Consider the following 18,700-nt stretch of genomic DNA (forward strand, 5'->3'; position numbering starts at 1 on the left):
AGTTCAGATATTCTCTGTTCAGCTCACAGAGTCTTTTAACTTATTCTCTAGATAGATTTTAAGAACAGATCAGTGAGATCTCTTATAATCATTCTCTAGATAATTCAGTCAGTTCTTAACTTCAGTGTAATAGAGATCTGTTATTATATAGATAACAGCTTCTTCATCTTTCATATCACACAGCTGGGCTTGTGAGTCAATTTTAAATACAAACTCATAAAAGCTTTTATAGATTGTGATTTAATAGATAATCTTAAGTGATCACAGCTTAAGAAAGTTTCTTTTCAGTTCATGAGTATCTCTAAAGATCATATCTAGAGACTCAGTTTGAGAGTGTTTACAGACAGTAAGCATTTCTTATAGAAAAATAGCTTGATTTCATAAGAGATGCTTAAGAATGTTCTTCACTGAAATTAATTCATTTATAAGTTCTGAGAGTTTCTCTATCATAGATACAGAGAATGATGTTCTATAAGTAATTAATAAGTTCTCTGAGACTTCTTTTATAAAGATTATTCATAATTCAGATAACTACTTCTGAGTGTCTGTAGTAGAGTTCACAGAGATTAAAGTATATAAGTTTCTAGTTCTTTCAGTTATAATGAGTGATTGCTGACTGACTGAGCTTGAAATGTAAGAATAAGTGCTTATAGATGATTATTCAGGTATTTACAGCTTGACATGATATATACTGTTAACTACTAGAAGTATTCACAGTAGAAAGATAAAATGTAGAGATTAAATGTATAATAGCATTCAAGCTGAGTTATGAATAGTATTCATGAACTTCAGTCTATATAGTTGTGTGTAGTCAAGAGCTGCTAGCTCTATTAATTATGCAAGAGATAGAAATAGAGATAAAGAATCTGCAAGAAGTGGAATTTCTTACAAATATAAAGAGATATTTTACAGAATTTTAAAATATATCAAGATAAAAATATTTAATAATTAATTTTAAATTAATTTTAAATTGATTTTGAATTGATTCTGAATTAATTATAGTAATAAAAATAGATTTAATCTATATATTTAAATAATTAATAATTGATTGAAAATCAGTTGATAATCAATTCAGTATTATTATTAAATTCAAGAATAATTTCAGTATTAAATTGATTTTGAATTGATTTTAAATTGATTCTAAATTAATTGTTAATTAATTATAGTAATAAAATAAATTCAATCTGTATATTTAAGTAATTAATAATTGATTGAAAATCAGTTAATAATCAATTCAGTGTAAATTATTTAAATACTTACTTTATTATTAAATTCAAGAATAATTTCAGTATTAAATTGATTTTAAATTGATTTTGAATTGATTGTAGAATTGATGGTAAATAATTAAGAAAGAAAGAGTGGTTTCAAATTACAAGAAAAGATGTATTGAGCGAGGTCAGGTAGTGGCACGGGCCACTTTTGCGAGGTCAGCTTACATAACGAGGTCAAGTGGCGCACTTAGCGAGGTCAAGTTTTCTGCTTCCTGCCTGGATTTGTTGGACCTGTTTGTTTTGGATGGTGGGCAGAGAGTCCTGGCTCCCTGTCGACTGGAGAGTAGTGACATTGGGAGGAAGGAAACATGAAGAGAAGCAAAGAAAATGAAAATAGATGTAATACAACCACGTTTCATGGTGTAGCCGGCTGTTGTGTTCTCCATTTTCGTCATGAGCTAGTCATTCATATATATGCTATACATCAGATGCGTCTCCGTAGACGCTTTCGTAGGTAGATAAAGATATGTGCAGTACATAATGCAAAATGGTTACAGATTGGACAGGGCTACAGAGCGAAAAAAAAAAAAAAGAAAAAAAAGAAAAAAAAAAGAAAAAAAAGAAAAAAAAAAAGAAGAAGAGAAGAAGAATAAAAGACAAAAAGGAAAGCTCCAAAAGAAGTGGGCTGGGGCTGGTTGTAGGAGGAATTCATCAATGCAACCAGAAAACTCCACATTCGCCAGTAACAAAGTAAAGTCTTCTATATATATATATATATATATATATATATTTCTATGTCCTCCCACGTAGCCATCGCACTCTGCTTTTCCCTATACCCGATTTCAAAAGTAGAAGATCTGCAACACATGTCACACCCTCACAACCCCCCACTCCTAACCCTCAACCCAAAATTAATACAAACAGCCACTAGCAATCCCACACAAAGTACCGTCGGACCCCACTTCTCATGATAAACATGCTTCACATCCCTCCGCTTTCGAATCTTATCAACCCGCCACATATACAACAGCAAGCTATACATGAGCGACAAGCAGGCGAGAACGGTAAACGCCCACGACGACGCGAGGGTGACAGTGTCGCGGCCGAAATTGAGGAGGGCGGCGGCGATGGAGCCGAGGATGATGGAGAATTCGAGCCAGGAGAGGAAGGTGCGTTCGGCGGCGAAGTAGACTTTTGGTTCGACGCGGACGGGGACGTGGATTCCTGTTACGGAGGGGAAGACGGGATTGGGTTAATAGGAGGATTTGATTTTTGGACGATAATAATTAAAAAGGGAAGAGTAAAAGGGAGAGTTATCATAAAACATAAACTTACGTTTCCCCTTTGGCGCCTTGAACCGCTTAATCTGCATTTCACCAGGCGGCATGAACCTCCCCACACCCCTGACGCCGTTATCGACCGGCATTGCTGTCGGTCTTGGGACGGGGGCAATAAACATTGCGGCATTCAGGGCAGATCTACCCGCAGCGCGCAGATAATGTTTCGCCAGTTTGACTCGATAATACCAACCGCCAATTTTCCTTGCCTCCTCGAGATCGTCCTGCCCGCTCGACTCGTCTTCGGAGTCGTAGAGTGGGTAGTCATCACCGCCGATATCAATGACATTTTGCTGGGCTGCGATACGCTCTTCAATGTCGAGAGCGTTTCCTGTGGCATCGGGGATGTTTGGGTCCCGGGAAGGGTCGTCTTCGCCCTCGCCTTGGTGGTGGGGTTGCGGGGATTGGAAATGGATGCCGTTGGCTTCGCTCAGGGATGTTGGTGGGCGGTCATTTTGGTGGGGATGGACTCCGTTGCGCGATTCGGGTTCATTGTCGCCGTCGCCTTCTTCGTCGGACTCATCGTCATAGTCATCGTCAATCACCGTTTCACTTGTCGATGGACTAGCCTGGACAGGTCGTTCGATGCCGAAGCCGCGGGTGACGGGCTTTCGAATATCAACGTCCATTTGCGGCATCCAAAATGGGAGTAGGTTAATATGGTCAGGGAATAGATTTGCAGTTCCATGGATAAACTTGCTGAATTTGGGGACCGCTTCCACTAGATGACTGGAGATTAACTCCCGGATCCAATGCGGAGGGTCCTGACCAGCTTGCGTCTGCAGCTTCACTTCCAAAATAGCGTAGGGAAACCTCTCGACATCTTGCGCGGGTAGTTGTCGAAAGGGATAGTCGATCCCAATATCCATTCGCCGCCAATTATTACCAGACCTAATGCGGCCATCCATATTGTCCTCTCGGATCAGGGTCAGTTCAGTATCCAATGATATCCGCACTCTCGCATCTCCAGGAAGCTGGAACGCAGTCCGATGATAAAATGATCTCGTAACCGGTTCGAGTTTCCGCGTAATTACACGATACTGTACCTCCCGCGCGAGCTGTTCCCAATCAGCAATCTGTTGCTCACTCTTCTTCCCATCTTTCCTGGCTTTCTCAAAGACACTTTCGACAGTCATTTCCCCAGACAAGAACGCATTTACATATTTCTCCTTAATCGGAAACCGCGCTTTGACCGACTTCTCCCCGGTCCAATCCTCTCGGTGTGTTTTCCTCTCTACAAAAATTTGATCAGTTTCCATCCCGCCATACCATCGTAGTCGGATCGCCTCTGCTCCTTCAGTCTTTTTCAGCCGCCCCGTATACAGCTCCCAGGTATTGGGATTATCGTAGTAGACAGACGAGATAGCTGAATCTCGTTCATCGAATTCTTTCCTAGGATTGAATACCAAAACGGGAAGATGCTACAAAGTTGTTAGTTTCGACACGCGGAGACACAGAATAACGAAAAAATGAAAAACGGGTCACAAGAACGCCAAACAGACCTTCAGAATAATGAGTTTCAATTCTGTAATATTATCTGGATGCACCCAATACTTAGTTGTCTCCCGGATGAAATTCTGCTGCGATCCACCCGCGGCACTATCCCCAGTGACGGGAGCGCCCTTGTTCCTAACCAAATCATACAACTTGGATAATTTAACCACAAATGCATCGTAATTGTCTCTGAAAAACGGTTTCGCTTTTAACCGGGCTGCGAACACAGGTTTCAGGTGCCATTGCGTTTGTTTCTAACACCCCGCAAAAAAGATATGTTAACGGGAATTTCTTGTTACCCATCAAGACAAAAAGCACTGCCGAAGGAATAAGGGACCAAAGAAAAAGACAGACTTACATCATGCTTCTTAATAATCTTCTGAAACCCCGTATAATTTAGCTGCACATACTTCGCCAAATCATGCACGTCGGCAATAATATCACTTAGATCCTCCTCTAGTAGCAAGAAATCCTCATCGGTGGGAGCTATTCCACCAGCAGCAGCACCACCAATAGCACCATTACCAGCAGCAGCAGCATCAGCCCCACTGCCCCCAATCTGCGACTCTCTCCTTGCTCCAGACACAGCAGTGACAGTACTACTACCACCGCTGCCACCGCCGCCACCACCACCACCACCAACAGAAGCCCTCAACATAGCTACGACGTCATTAACCTCTTTCTCACTCTGCACAATCCGCGCGACAATCTCATCGCTCTTCAACTTCTGGAACGTAAAGACTTTATCCAGCTCGCTCTCCAGGAGGGCGACGAAGCGCCTCTCGTCCTCCTCTGTCCATGGCTTGCGTTTGGGCTTTGCGGGTGCGTTTTCTTGAGCATCAGTGGAGGCGCCGGGGGTGGTAGCGGGGGTGGATTCGTAGGGGGTTTTCAGGGCGGCTTTAAGATCATCGTAGGCTATGTAGTGCCAGTAGTATTCTTTTATGAGGGAGGTGCGGAGCTGGTGGCCGAATCTGGACGGGTTGTTAGTATTTTGAGACTGATGTAAGTCCTGAGGGTAGTTGGGGGGGGGGGGGGGGTCAATTGGGAGCAAAATTTTACCTCATTGTGACGGCGGGATTGTGTTGGTGAGAAGGGGGGAAGGTGAGGGGAAAATAAGAAGAAAAAGAAGAAGAGGAGAGGAGAGGAGAGTGACGAGAATGAATGAGGAGAGAGCTTCTGAAGAGGCTGGCTGGGGGCTGGGATGATGTTCAGGATGTGGAGCTTCAAGCTTAATCCAACGCAACCTTGCATTACACAAATAATAATATCATAACATATACATTAACATAGATAAAATAATTGCACCCATTGAATGTAAAAATATATATAGCAATTCAATTCCTTCATTTCAATGAATGCAAAGAGATCATCCATATCATACACAATACAACCGCGCGAGTAATTATTTACGGCCATTTGATCGTGCTCGGGGCCTGGGCCCAGCGCTGAGTAGCTGAGTCAACTGTCACGTGAGAAGCCAGATCTGCGAACCGGTACACAAGGCCCAATCAGCGGGTAACAGCGTGTACACACGTGAAAACCTTAAGCGGGGAATGGATTAACTTATATCCGTGACGGCGATGACATCATCGGCTTGTTTAACTACGGACGGTACACAGTAGTTACTCGATGGGTTCGTTCCAAAAGACCTACGTCCATGGCTTAGAAAGGAGGGAAAGAACATGCAGTCAGAAAAGGAAAAAAAAGGGTTAAAACGCCCATTCATTGAAACATAAGAAGTATAGTAGTAGAACAACATCAGCGACATTAGTGAAATGTAACCCCTTTCTCCCTTCTGCAACATGCCGTATCCCGTTAAGTATATGAAAAGAGTCGAAACAAAGTGACAATAAACAACAGACCTCCCCTACTATTCACACAACCCCAATCCGCCGTATACTTCTCCTCGCCCCTTCCCCAACAACACTAATAGTGCCCTCCGCCTCCAACGACCGTACCGCATCCGCAAACTCTGGCCCTTCAACCTCCATACTACCCCCCTCATTCAGCCGTCTCAGTACCTCCGACCACCTGGCCCCACCCGCACCCGCACCACGACCCCCAAGTTCCTCCACAACTCTCAAAACCTCCCTCTTCAAATCCTCCCGTAGCCGCCTCTCGCTCGCACTCGTGCCCTCAGTCAGCAATCCCATGTCAATCAGCCCCGTGCGAGCGTCCGTGGCGGCCTGTTTAAGCGCTGACCGGATCAGTCGTACAGCCTCCTCCACGTCGCTGGCGAGTACTTCGCTCGATAGCCGCATGCGTGCGTGTGCTTCTGAGAGGCGGATCATGGATTCGAGTTGACGGGTGGTGGCTGTGATGCGGCGGTCGGCGGAGCGGATATCATCACCCAGCTTGCGCATGGCGACATAGGCATCCGTTAGTGCCGTGCCGGCTTCTGGCGTTAATACAGGGTTGATGTTCCTTTTGGCGTAGGTAATGTAGCTGGTGAGGAATTCGATGGGCTAGAATATGAAGGGTTAGCGAAGGGGGTTCCGTTCATACGTAGAAGTGTTATTAAAGTCAGCTTACAAGGATCTCCTCGCTGGCACCGCTCTCTGGTGTGTCTTCCAGATACATCCCCACCAGATGCTTCGCCAGACGACGATCGTTTTGCTCATCAATGCGGTCTAGGACAAGATATACTAGATCAAACCGCGATAGTAACGTTGGTGGCAGGTCGATGTTTTGTGGAACGGGTAAGTTCGGGTTATACTTGCTTCCTATCGGATTGGCTGAGGCCAAGATACTAGTACGGGCATTCAATGTCGTGATGATCCCCGCTTTGGCAATTGAGACGGTTTGTTGTTCCATCACCTCATGCAGGACTGATCGTGTCGAATCGTTCATCTTGTCGAATTCGTCGATGCAGCAGACACCCCCGTCGGAGAGGACGAGGGCACCGGACTCAAGAACTAGCTGCCTTGACTCTGGGTCTCGGGTAACGTATGCTGTGAGACCAACGGCGGACGAGCCCTTTCCACTCGTATACACTCCCCGGGGTGCAATCTTATGCACGTATTGTAGGAGTTGAGATTTTGACGTTGAGGGATCTCCGCAGAGAAGAACGTTGATATCACCACGGTATCGCGGATTACCGCCCTTCTCAAATGTCTTATTTGTCCCGCCAAAAAGTTGGAGTAGGATACCTTTTTTCACGTCGTCCATTTCATAAATGCTCGGTGCTAGAGATCGCGAGAGTAGTTCATAGATGTCAGGTCTAGCAGCAGTTGCTTTTATCTTTTTCTCTTCTTCTGCTGTGATCTTTCTGACATGCTCCACTTCTCCTGCAATCTGCTCAGCGAGCTCCTGCTCCACCGTCGTGGCATCAATACCAAGCTTCTTGCGGTCGGTTTTCTGTATGTGAAGTACATCCACGTAAGTCTTGAAAAGAGCCTTGGTGGTACGTTGACGTGGGTTCACGCGAACAGGGTTGCAGCGGAATATACCCGTTACTTCAACTCTATCACCAGCTTTGCAAACATCAACCAGTTCGTCATATGCACAGAGCGAGACGGAATGTGGCGTTTGACCGTCGGGGACAGAGTCGGGGGTTTCCTGGAGTTTGATAACCTGTTTATCGGCAAAAGTCGACCGGTTGTGGATGAGTTGCATGGAGTTGGACGTTCCGCAAATTTCCCGAGGGCATTTGGTAGGCTCAGCGATTTTGCCGCGGTCGATGTCAACGGTAACACTAAAGTGACATGTCTCGCAACGGAAAAACGCTGAAATAATGACCATCAGTACGTTGCCAAAAACTAAACTAGGACTGGCAGCGATTGTTGTTACTTACCTTCTTTCATGTCCGGAATTATGGGGGTTGCTCGAATAACGAGACCTTTGATGCTGATGAGCTTATCCATGTCTGCAATTGAGAAACATGTTAGCAATAGATCCTTTAAAAAGTTGAGACAAATATAGCACACCTGCGGGATCTAGGTCTCTCATGTTGACTGTCTTGTCTAATCCAAATGGTAGAACCTTGAAAGTCTTGCTTTCCACGTCTGTCATCAGATTTGGCACTTCTGTCGGTTGGGCTCGTCCAGCCTCATTCCCAATATCAGAGCTGGTGACAGGCGGTACTGAGCTGCTATCTCTTGCCCTAGGCTGGCGTCTTTGATTGGCCTGTGCTCTGAGCGATTCCATTTCCTTCAATGCCAGTTCAATCATGACATCTTTCACTACCTGATCCATGATAGGAATAATTTCCTGTGGGTATGCTTGGACCTGGTGCCAAAGTTTCACGGTTGACGGATATGCCTTTAGGTTGCGAATATCCAAATTCAATCCTATTACACCCAGTTGTCGCATATCATTCAGCATCTTGATGTATTCTTTTTCTTCAGCTACTACACCCATCGCGCGGGTTTCTTCTTCAGAAGCACCGTCTGCCCACATGCGGTATTTTTTGGTAAAATTGTATAGGAAATTTTTAAATGCTGACATCGAGTCCTGGATGGAGATATTGGTGCCCCAGATGATACGAGTAGAACTCCCACCAAGGGCGTCTGCTTCGGAGGTGTCTGGCTGCACATTTGAAAACGTTGCATCTGAATGGGGCTCGCCGTCGCGGACCGGAATGCCATTCTCATCGACGAATACTCGTCTTCGCTGGCCTGACGAGGATCCGAAGGCATCGGAATGGATACCACCTCGTCTCGTTGAGACGTTGGGAACGCCATTTGATCCAATGGATTGTGAAGACCGGACAAAAAGGCCACTGCTACTGCTTGGAATATCGGCTGTTCGAGTTGGGGGATTATTTGCGCGAGTCGGGCTTGAGCTAGACATGTAACGGATTGGTGAGGAGTCTGTTATAAATATGGTTGTGTTAAATTGTTACTAGCATTTGGGTTATATTTTCGCGCTAAGAAAGACATAACAGATGTATATACCTCCAATTGGGCGAGCATCTGCTCTGGGAGTTCTTTCAACATCATCAGCGCTTGGTGATTCCCTAACTGGGGAACTGATCTCCATTCTTGAACCTGAATCTCTAGCGGGAGCTTGTCGAGGCTCAGGCGGAGGGGATGACCGGAAGAATAAAGGGGACGAGGAAGGGACACCAGCTTCCCTTAGTCGTCTTGAAGCCCGTGGAGTAGTCTGTGAGGCATTCTGCGATTGTGGTCCACCATCTGCTGCGGAAGAAGGGCTGGTCTGAGGCTGGGGCTGGGACGCACTGGGACGAGAGGGAGTTGAAGCTGTGGAGTTCCTTGCTGGTCGACCACGACGGCGAGCAGAACCAGGAGACGACATCGTACACGGGTCTGTGTTTAAGTTGATATGACTGATAGTGGTGAGCTAGTTCAATCATCCATAGACATCTATCGCTATGTCAATGTGCGCTGTATGGAGGGTAGTTGTGACGTTGTCGTTCACTGAAGGAGGAATTGGGCAGGAAAAAACTTCGATTGGGGCAGGTGGACGCGTGGAGAGACGCGGGTTTGGCATTGACGCGTAAAGTGGTTTCCTATTTGGGAGAGCGTGTCTCTACATCAGATTTATGATCACGTGGATATGTGCCAAGATTTACTGGCTTGGCATACAGTCTGTTGCGCATTTGGTAATTTGGTGGATATGAGGATGCGAATTATGGAAGATGAAGCATCAAATGCAGTCAATGTTTCTATTATTTGTTGTATTTGTTTCTGTCACAATAGATCTAGTTATACTCTACGGAGTACAGAGTAACTTTACTCCAATTTTTGACATACGCTATGAGTTGTTTAATTTGAAATCTCGCATGTCACCGTGAAGGATCAGGGGTCTACAAGATTATTCAACAAGGACTGGCATACGACTGCATACGCTGTTTGCATGCCATGCGGTGCTAACTAGTTAAGCTAATATAGCTAATATTTACTTGAAACAACTGTTAAGCTTGGAATCTCATTCTCACTGCAACCCTGTAAATAATGAACTTGATGAAGCGCCTGCTATTATTATAAACAGAACAACAAAGACTAAAAGTTACTTGCCTTGCTATTAATAATATCACACCCAGAGCTCCAACCAGCGTATGGATGGATATAATTTTGCATTGACACTCAGGCCGTTTCACCCTCGACGTCATTTTTAACAACGACTGTCTGGGATCACAGCCCTGCAGACGCTGCCCAGGCGCGTGATTGGCGCTGCAAGATCCTGCCCAAGTTCTTTTCTGATTTGCTGAGAGGATAAAACAACCCCCAGCGCGGCGGTAAGGCGACACAAGCCACAACCCTGTTTTTTGGGATCCTTGCCTTCTGCCACTTTGTTCTCCATTTTTCTCTTTTTTCGTTGATTCCCCGAAATCCTTTCTGCCACTGTGGTCCAAGATTATTGGTGGTTGAGAAGAGTCAAAACAGACCCACCTGGTCATCGCGATGGATGGGGAAGAAAACAAACGGCCCCAAGCCTTCAAGTTTTAGGGCTCGATGACGATGGAATCTGACTGCCCAGCGCCCAGTCGGCGCATGCGACGCTGTATTCTGCTGGTGGGGAATCGCGAGAGCTATCGTCGCTGTTCCGCTGTTCGTGATTGCCCAGTATGAATGAATAATATTTGCGCCGGCGCTGCTGCTGGCGCCTCACTAAAAAGGGACGGGCGACTGGCGGCGGACAACTCTCCACATCAAAAAAGGGCTTGCTTGTTTGCCCGCCCAACAAACTTCATGGCAAACTTGACGACATCTCTCTCTCGCTCTCTCGCATTCTCTGGCTGTCAGGATACGGGGTTTATATTGACTATCGACTCCTAATTCCCCTGTTACTTTCTTTCTTTCTTCCTTTCCTTCTTTCTTGCTTGCTTGCTTGCTTGCTTGCTTGCTTGCTTGCTTGCTTTCCTCTTCCATTCTATACCACTATGCCCCCCAGTCAAACACGGCTTTGAGAGTCGCTTCCTTGACCTCCATTCTCCAGCCGCCAGCCAGTGAAAGAAACTTGTATATTCATTCCCCCTTTCACTCCCTTTGTATCAATTGGCTTATCCCTCATTCCATACATAAAGTACATACATACATAATCTGCCCTTCCTGTATTGTTATTTTTCATCCATTTCCTGTCCCTAGAATACGCCCTCTCCGGTCTGTGAAGTCGGGACTTCTCACACCTGAATACCGGCCAAATCGTGAAATATAACCCCTAAAACACAGTCTTCTTCGCCTCTCCCCGCCTGAGGTCACCCGTATATTGCTCGAGTATCCATAGTGTGCCTGCAGCTCGAAGTTCGTGGTGGATTATGATTCTTCCCCTCCCTTAAAAAAATGTCGTCCTCCAACAACAGCGACACCGTGGCCGTTGCGCTAGATGCGCAGAGTGGCACTGGCCAGAAGACAGCGGGGATGTCAATCACAACCTTTATGGCATCCCTGGTTACCGCTATCATAGTCTTCGCAGTTGAAGTGTTCCTGTTTACGCTGCTTAAGGGAAAGCTGACGAGGATATAGTATGTGATTTGTTCCCCTCTGTAAACCTTTTTTCCCCCAACAGGGAAAAATGTTGTACATGTCACTGACTGAGCTCTCCCTTTCTTGTTAGCCAACCGCGAACATATCTGGTGCCAGAACGAGAACGTACCGACCCTTCCCCGCCGGGTCTTTTCCGGTGGATTGCCCCTGTATTCAAGACGTCCAATTCAGAATTCATCCAAAAATGTGGCCTGGATGCCTACTTTTTCCTTCGTTACCTGCGAATGCTCCTGAAGATCTTTGTCCCACTTTCGTTCATCATTCTACCCTTGCTCATACCCCTGAACAAAGTAGGAGGAAAGGATACGCGCGCTATTTCGGCCACGGACGATACACGCTATAATGTATCGGGATTGGATCAGCTGGCATGGGGTAATATCGCACCGGAACATGCAGATCGCTACTGGGCCCATCTGGTTCTGGCTGTTATAGTCGTTGTTTACTCGTGTGCTGTTTTCTTCGACGAGCTTCGGGGCTATATCAGACTACGACAGGCATATTTGACATCCCCTCAGCATCGCCTGCGTGCATCAGCTACTACTGTCTTGGTGACTGCCATCCCACCCAAGTGGCTATCCGTGGATGCTCTTGATCGTCTGTTCGATGTATTTCCTGGAGGTGTGCGCAATATATGGATAAACCGGAATATGGATGAATTGAGTGAGAAAGTGAAGTTACGCAACAAACTCGCTTTGGAGCTTGAGTCGGCAGAGACGGAACTAATAAAGAAATGCAAGAAGGCGCAACTTAAACAAGCCAAGGCTCAGGCTAAAAAATCCGGCAAAAGCTCAGCGGAAATGGATCGTGAAAAGCTGGCCGCGGAACAGAGAGCTTCCCGTCTCGTTCGGGAACCTGGAGTCAGCTCGGGGGATCCTCATCAGGCTCATACTATTCGGGAGATATTGCATGGCCGAATGGAAGAATCGAACACAGCACCAGATGGACGTGGTAATCGTTCTTTTATCCCACTTGTCGGTGACGGGGTGGGGGCCGTGGGCTCCGGAGTAGCAAAGATTGGGAAAACAGTCTTGGGCGGTTTCAGAAAGGCTGGTGACACCGTTGACGGCAGATTTAAAACCACTGGTGGGTTTGATGGTGAGGTAGGAAAAAGTACTGGAGGTACACAAAACGATAGAGCTGCCGATGACGCCAGCTCTGAATTCAGACCTGAAAAGCCTGCTGTGGGTCTGACGAAAGCTGGAACCACTGTGGGCAACCGACGAGAGGAGGCCCAGCAACAGTGTGGAGTGAATACCGATTTCCCCCTTGAGGGGGACGGGGCTCGATCCTCCGGAGAAACGTATCTGGAAGGACCCCCTGCGATGGATGGCCCGGCTGACCAACCACCACGTCCAGCGAAGTTAAATCTGTGGAAAAGCTCGAAACCAACAAACCCCAACCCCAATCCTGACCGTCATGACGACCGGTATCCACTGACCCAGCCTTCCCCGGTCGCTCCGTCTACTAAGGAGAAGAAAAAGAAAAAAACTTGGCGATTGAAAAAGCATGCTCCTGCTAAGGAAGGCGACCAGGTTGCAGGCCAGGAGTACCCTATGGCGTATAACGAAGAGTTCGAGGAAGACGATTATGGCGACCCTCTGTGGATGAAATATATTAAGGAGAAGGATCGTGAAACTATGCGTCTACCTATTTTTGGCTGGACATGGATGCCTTCTTTGCCCCTTCTTGGTAAGAAAGTCGATAAGATCTATCACTGTCGCCAGGAAGTCGCCCGCTTAAACCTCGAAATCGAAGTCGATCAGCGGAACCCGGAGAAATTTCCACTCATGAACTCGGCTTTTGTACAATTTAACCATCAGGTGGCTGCACATATGGCATGTCAATCTGTGAGCCATCATATCCCAAAACAAATGGCTCCGCGTTTGGTAGAAATATCTCCTGACGACGTCATTTGGGATAATATGTCCATCAAATGGTGGGAGCGGTACTTGAGAACATTCGGTGTGGTCATTATTGTTGTCGCTATGGTTATAGGCTGGGCTTTTCCAGTTGCTTTTACGGGTTTACTGTCTCAGCTTGCATATCTGGAAGGGAAGTTTCCCTGGCTACGATGGATTGCTTCAATGCCCGACTGGTTGATTTCAGCTGTCCAGGGTATATTGCCGCCACTATTTCTTGCTATCCTCATGGCCCTGTTGCCGCTAATTCTCCGATTTCTATCCCGGAACCAAGGCGTGCACACAGGGATGGCTGTCGAGCTAACAGTGCAAAATTATTATTTTGCATTCTTGTTCGTTCAGATATTCCTTGTTGTCTCTATTTCGTCCGGTTTCACAACGATTTTCAATTCCATCACGGACGTGACAAGTATTCCCCAGCTTCTGGCTGAGAATATTCCTCGGGCGAGTAACTATTTCTTTTCCTACATGGTACTTCAAGCGATGTCTGTCAGCGCAGGTGCATTGGTTCAGATTTTTGCACTCGTTAGCTGGTTTATACTAGCCCCGATTTTAGACAACACTGCGAGAATGAAGTGGGCGCGGACAACCAACCTTAACCAAATGCAATGGGGCACCTTCTTTCCGGTCTATACAACGCTCGCGTCCATAGGTAAGCGGTACTATTTTTTTTTTTTTTTTTTTTTTTTTTTTGCAACCCCCGTTCTTGAATTTGACCCATGTTTTCTAACGTACGAACGCCATATTTATAGGGCTTATCTATTGCGTCATTTCTCCGCTTATCATGGTATTCAATGTACTCACATTCGGACTCTTTTGGTTTGTATATCGGTACAACACGTTATACGTCACGAAGTTCCGCTTCGACACGGGTGGTTTGCTTTTCCCGAAAGCCATCAACCAACTTTTCACTGGCATCTACGTCATGGAAATTTGCCTAATTGGCATGTTTTTTCTTGTTAGAGATGCAGAGGGGAATTTTGCCTGTGAAGGCCAGGCAATCTGTATGATCGTCGTTGCCATTCTGACAGTCGGCTTTCAATACCTTCTTAACGAAGCATTCAACCCGTTATTCCGATATCTACCAATAACGTTGGAGGATGAAGCTAGTCGCCGAGATGAAGAGTTTGCTCGTGCCCAACGACGGAAACTAGGCCTAGAAGAGGAGGACGAAGAGGAGAGCGATGACGACGAGGACAGTGAATTCAACCATGGCGAAAGGCTAGACGAGCAGGGCGATATCAAACTTAACAGAATCCAGGGCGGAAAGCAAAAGACAGGGAAAATAACCCGTCAAGTCGGTAAACTTATCCCCGGCAAATCAAAGCGCATTTCATGGGCTGATCGGTCCAAAAACAACCGCTCCAAATTCTTTGGCGGGCGATCCGACGCCACCGTCCCAACTATAAAACGCATGCGTGAGAAGCTAGCACAAGACGCTGAATCCCAGGCCCCGCCTACCCACGCCATTGGCCAAGCACTATTCTCCGGCATCCACGATGAGCTGGAAGATCTCACGCCGGACGAGCGCGACCAGCTTGTCCAGCGGGCTTTCCAGCACGAAGCGCTGCGCATGAAACGACCCGTCATCTGGATCCCTCGGGATGATCTGGGAGTCAGTGATGATGAGGTGTTCCGAACGCAGCGGTTGAGCAAGCATATATGGATAAGTAATGAGTATCAAGCGCTGGACGGGCGGTGTCGGGCGATTTTTAGTCGGAGTCCTCCCGATTTCTCTGAGGTGGATTTGATTCAGCTCTGAGCTTGGAGGTGTCGTTTCGCTTCTGTGCAATTTTTGGTGTATCGGTCTTGTGTCCCTGTCTGATCTAAGGTTTTCTTTTTTCTTTTGTTCTCTTTCTTTTTGGTGGGATAAACCCCATTGCAACGGCGTTTTTCGAGAGATGGTACTCTCTCAAACTAATGGAGAGTAGACAGAAAAGACCAGAAGCGAAAACATAACCAAAAGGGAAGGGGATGGCTTGTTTTCGAATATTTTTTTCCCCCATTCTGACAGACGACGACGACGACAATTACAAAGAACCAGAAAAAGGGATGAATTTGATGGTTTCCACACGAACCTATCTGCGCCTACTCTTTATTGGACCCTGCTCCGCCATACCTCCCCAATCCTTCAACACATATTTATACACACACACAGCATCTGTATCTAGACTGTTTATCGTTTAGCCTCATGGCGGGGAGTTGCCACCACCGCTTCCTGTAAATAGAATACATACATAGATGGGCCGATTCGATCGATGGGCCCCCTCCCCCCGGGGCGGCCATGTCTACAGCAATCATGCTTGACCGCCGCTCTCTCTCTCGTTCTCCCCCTCTCTCTCGCTATCTTGCTAGTCAGCTTTTACTCCTAAATATTTCACTCACCTTTTTTTTTTTTTTTTTTTTTTTTTTTTTCCTGTGATCGTTTCGCTTCGTTGCTTTGATGGTGGAGTTAGGTCCTTGATCATGCAGACAGGCAAGACATGAATGGACGGTAGTTCTTTTATAAATGCCAATGAGGGAAGTAACAACGAGAACAACGGCAATAATAAGAATAATAATAATGTAAAACGATACGTATCATATCTTTCCTTCCTGTCCAGGTTTCGATATTATCTATGATGCCAAGAGAGTGAGATGGGGCCCTCTGATTTTCTTCCAGGTGTTTAGATGTTACGTGAGGCAAGTCAAAAAGCCTCTTCTCTGTGCTGTCAGTCTGAGCCACCGACAGCATTCTGGGAGGCCAGATGCTAATCATTGTTAATTGCATTCCCCAGTCTTCATAGGCATTCGATTTAGAGGAGCTGGGGTTGGAGTGTGGTGGGTGTTTGTGGGAGTTGGAGGGGTTGGTTGGCCCTTGTACGTCCCTCTCTTCCCACACTCCCTCCCTCCTTTTAACTGCCAACCGGCCATGTGAAAACTCTCCGTGGGTGGACGCGGCTTTCGAGTCGAGACAAGACGAGAGCAAATGAGACAAGGAACAGCCTGATGAGAAATATGGCTGGGTGGCGGCTGGTCGTTGGTGGAATGTGTGGCACATGGGAACTTGGGCTGCTACAGGGAACACGTTTTGCAGAGGCTGAATGTGACGGATGTTGTTTTATGGCCCTGTTCCAGGCCAGGGTCGGTGGGAAACATCGCACAGTGGAAAACAAAAGGAAGGACAGAGAGAGGCCGGAAATTGTTATATTTTAAGACTGGGTGGTGTGGTTTTGGTTACACTGTTTCGCTTGCGAAGGAAGTAAATATTTAAGCAAGCCCCCTTACCTATTATTGGAGTTGATAAATAGACAGACAGGGTTTATGTGACTTGCTGGCTGCCAATGTTGGAGAAGTAACCTTCATTTTACTTCGGCCTGGCGTTGGCTGTTGGAGACGAGATATGTCTGCAGCCCTTTTCCCTTTTCTTACATGTAACTTGCTATATAAAGAGACGGTCGAGCGACGAGCATCGACGGATGCCTTTTTCCCATTTTTGCCCTTTGTCTCCTCTAGGATCTACCGTTATTTATTTACCTTGCATTTAATGGGACCTAGTTACGTCTTTTCTCTGCGTATATATGCGAGAATGCTTGGGCTGTCCCGCAAACATACATACAAGTGACTTACTTACCTTTAACTCACGTTGCGGCTGAAGAAGACAAGAAGAAAGACCCTTTAGATCCAATCTTACCAGCTGCACCAAAGCACTGAAACATAACTATACCAATGCCCTCCCTTAGGTCTCTCCGCCTCTATCTCAACCTCCCCCATCTCCTCCTCCTCTTCACCGCCCTCTACACAACCCTGACATCTGCCGCCAGCTGCATCAGCACCAATGAGATCAACATCTGCTGTCCGGGCTCCCTATTCGGCGGCCTCACCTCCGGCGGCAATGGCAAACCAACCGCCCACGGCATCTGCTGCATAGACCCTTCCACCATCAGACGCAGAAGCATCGACGACAGCGACGACAACATCATCGTCATCAACGAAGCGCTCCACCGCCGCCAAGCCGACAGAGTCGACATCAACCCAACAACATGCAGCGAGAACCACATCCTCATCCCGCTCAGCGCAACTGACTATTCGCAGAAGGTGTCATCGGTCATGGCTTCCATTAGTAGTGGTGGCAGTGGTGACCCCTCGAGTACAAATACAGGTACCGCTGCACCGACGGGCGCTGCTACAACCACGGGTGGAGAATCATCAAGCGCTGCGGTGACGACGACGGCCACGACAACGACACCGTCGAGTACCGGTGGTATGCCTGCAGCAACCGGACAGAGATCGTACGTTGCTGTCATTGGAGGGGTTGTGGCTGTGGCGGTGCTTGTTGCTGGCGGTTTGTAACTGAGTTTGATCGGCCGGTACATGTGTCGGCCTGTGGGTGGGATGGGGCTTTTGATAATGATATAAATGATATGAACACATGCATGTGATTTGGGAACCGCGCGGTGGAGTGGGATGGGGGAAAAAGCTGAAATTGAAATATGGTCTTTTTCCCTGTGATGAGGCGGAACGAGTTTTATATCATCAATGCATTCATTATCCTACATCATCTCTTTCAACTCCATTTTGCATGTTTCTTTCTTTTGTTCCATTTTAGGATTCACAGAGAGTCCCCCGCAATTTTCAGGTGTATGTGGGATTGATTTTGGATGTGGATTGTTTGTCACCTTTCTATGTTGTGACTTTCCCTCTCAAAAATGGTGATGAATTCTTTCCCCGAGACATTCTTGTGGCGATATTCTGCTGTATGACCACACAACAAATGCATGCAGAGTACAGAAATATCTGTTTATTAAAGTTAAGTTAGCATGATATAAGATATGACATCATCTCTTTCAGATGTAAATTCCCCCTCCAACAAAAATCATCAGAGCTCGAGAACACAACAACGTCGGAGCCCTCGAGGGCAATTGAATGGACTTTCTTCCGGATAATATAGCTATGGATTTAGAGATTATTTTCACTACATACGAATTTGAGCTCAGGATTTATGTAAACTCTCCGCTAAACCGGTGCCGGGGATGCGGGGATCTCGGGGATGTATTGTAGGCAATGAACCCCGCTAGACCCCGGCAGAGCCCCGCCACATTGTGCTCTATATTTCCGGCTTCTGATAACCATCTTCTCTTCTATCTTTTCCCTTTCCTTGCATCAACCCTGCGAACATACAATATTTGCGTAGCAGAACATTACACAATCTGACTTCACAATTGTGAGTTTGACAGGCTGTTGTTAAATTAGTTGTTCCTACCTTCATTGACCTTCAAAGAGCTGGTAACTAACCACTATATAGAAGCAAA

At 46.6% G+C, this 18,700-nt stretch overlaps 4 protein-coding genes across 4 annotated transcripts; 2 read left to right on the forward strand and 2 right to left on the reverse strand.

Annotated features, from left to right (window-relative positions):
- Positions 1-1,975: 1,975 nt before the first annotated feature.
- BDCG_02806 (vacuolar transporter chaperone Vtc4) lies at positions 1,976-5,487 on the reverse strand. The gene is made up of 5 exons (XM_045418371.1): positions 5,102-5,487; positions 4,401-5,013; positions 4,051-4,296; positions 2,547-3,969; positions 1,976-2,435 (listed from the first exon to the last, which is right to left on the reverse strand). The coding sequence occupies exons 1-5, from the start codon at positions 5,104-5,106 to the stop codon at positions 2,089-2,091; spliced, it is 2,634 nt and encodes an 877-aa protein (XP_045274969.1). The 5' UTR covers positions 5,107-5,487; the 3' UTR covers positions 1,976-2,088.
- A 34-nt stretch (positions 5,488-5,521) lies between these two features.
- Positions 5,522-10,419, reverse strand: BDCG_02807 (minichromosome maintenance protein 4 (cell division control protein 54)). Its single transcript, XM_045418372.1, has 5 exons — positions 8,938-10,419; positions 7,969-8,853; positions 7,836-7,907; positions 6,575-7,767; positions 5,522-6,507 (listed from the first exon to the last, which is right to left on the reverse strand). Exons 1-5 carry the CDS (start codon positions 9,296-9,298, stop codon positions 5,917-5,919), a joined length of 3,102 nt encoding a protein of 1,033 aa, XP_045274970.1. The 5' UTR covers positions 9,299-10,419; the 3' UTR covers positions 5,522-5,916.
- BDCG_02808 (uncharacterized protein) lies at positions 9,871-16,066 on the forward strand. Its single transcript, XM_045418373.1, has 3 exons — positions 9,871-11,468; positions 11,561-14,061; positions 14,162-16,066. Exons 1-3 carry the CDS (start codon positions 11,287-11,289, stop codon positions 15,169-15,171), a joined length of 3,693 nt encoding a protein of 1,230 aa, XP_045274971.1. The 5' UTR covers positions 9,871-11,286; the 3' UTR covers positions 15,172-16,066.
- A 17-nt stretch (positions 16,067-16,083) lies between these two features.
- Positions 16,084-18,240, forward strand: BDCG_02809 (uncharacterized protein). Its single transcript, XM_045418374.1, has one exon. The coding sequence runs from the start codon at positions 17,118-17,120 to the stop codon at positions 17,739-17,741; it is 624 nt and encodes a 207-aa protein (XP_045274972.1). The 5' UTR covers positions 16,084-17,117; the 3' UTR covers positions 17,742-18,240.
- The last annotated feature ends 460 nt before the right edge of the window (positions 18,241-18,700 follow it).

This window comes from Blastomyces dermatitidis (assembly GCF_000003525.1).
Source record: "Blastomyces dermatitidis ER-3 genomic scaffold supercont1.3, whole genome shotgun sequence".
NCBI classification, from domain to species: Eukaryota; Fungi; Ascomycota; class Eurotiomycetes; order Onygenales; family Ajellomycetaceae; genus Blastomyces; species Blastomyces dermatitidis.

Coding starts and splice junctions, on each gene's coding strand:
- BDCG_02806 (XM_045418371.1), bottom strand. Junction 4,297..4,400: donor AGATTATTAAGAAGCATGAT/GTAAGTCTGTCT, acceptor GCGGGGTGTTAG/AAACAAACGCAATGGCACCT. Junction 3,970..4,050: donor TGAAACTCATTATTCTGAAG/GTCTGTTTGGCG, acceptor ACAACTTTGTAG/CATCTTCCCGTTTTGGTATT.
- BDCG_02807 (XM_045418372.1), bottom strand. CDS start 9,298: ATGTCGTCTCCTGGTTCTGCTCGCCGTCGTGGTCGACCAGCAAGGAAC. Junction 7,908..7,968: donor GAGAGACCTAGATCCCGCAG/GTGTGCTATATT, acceptor TCTCAATTGCAG/ACATGGATAAGCTCATCAGC. Junction 6,508..6,574: donor GTGCCAGCGAGGAGATCCTT/GTAAGCTGACTT, acceptor TTCATATTCTAG/CCCATCGAATTCCTCACCAG.
- BDCG_02808 (XM_045418373.1), top strand. CDS start 11,287: ATGTCGTCCTCCAACAACAGCGACACCGTGGCCGTTGCGCTAGATGCG. Junction 11,469..11,560: donor GGAAAGCTGACGAGGATATA/GTATGTGATTTG, acceptor CTTTCTTGTTAG/CCAACCGCGAACATATCTGG. Junction 14,062..14,161: donor TACAACGCTCGCGTCCATAG/GTAAGCGGTACT, acceptor CCATATTTATAG/GGCTTATCTATTGCGTCATT.
- BDCG_02809 (XM_045418374.1), top strand. CDS start 17,118: ATGCCCTCCCTTAGGTCTCTCCGCCTCTATCTCAACCTCCCCCATCTC.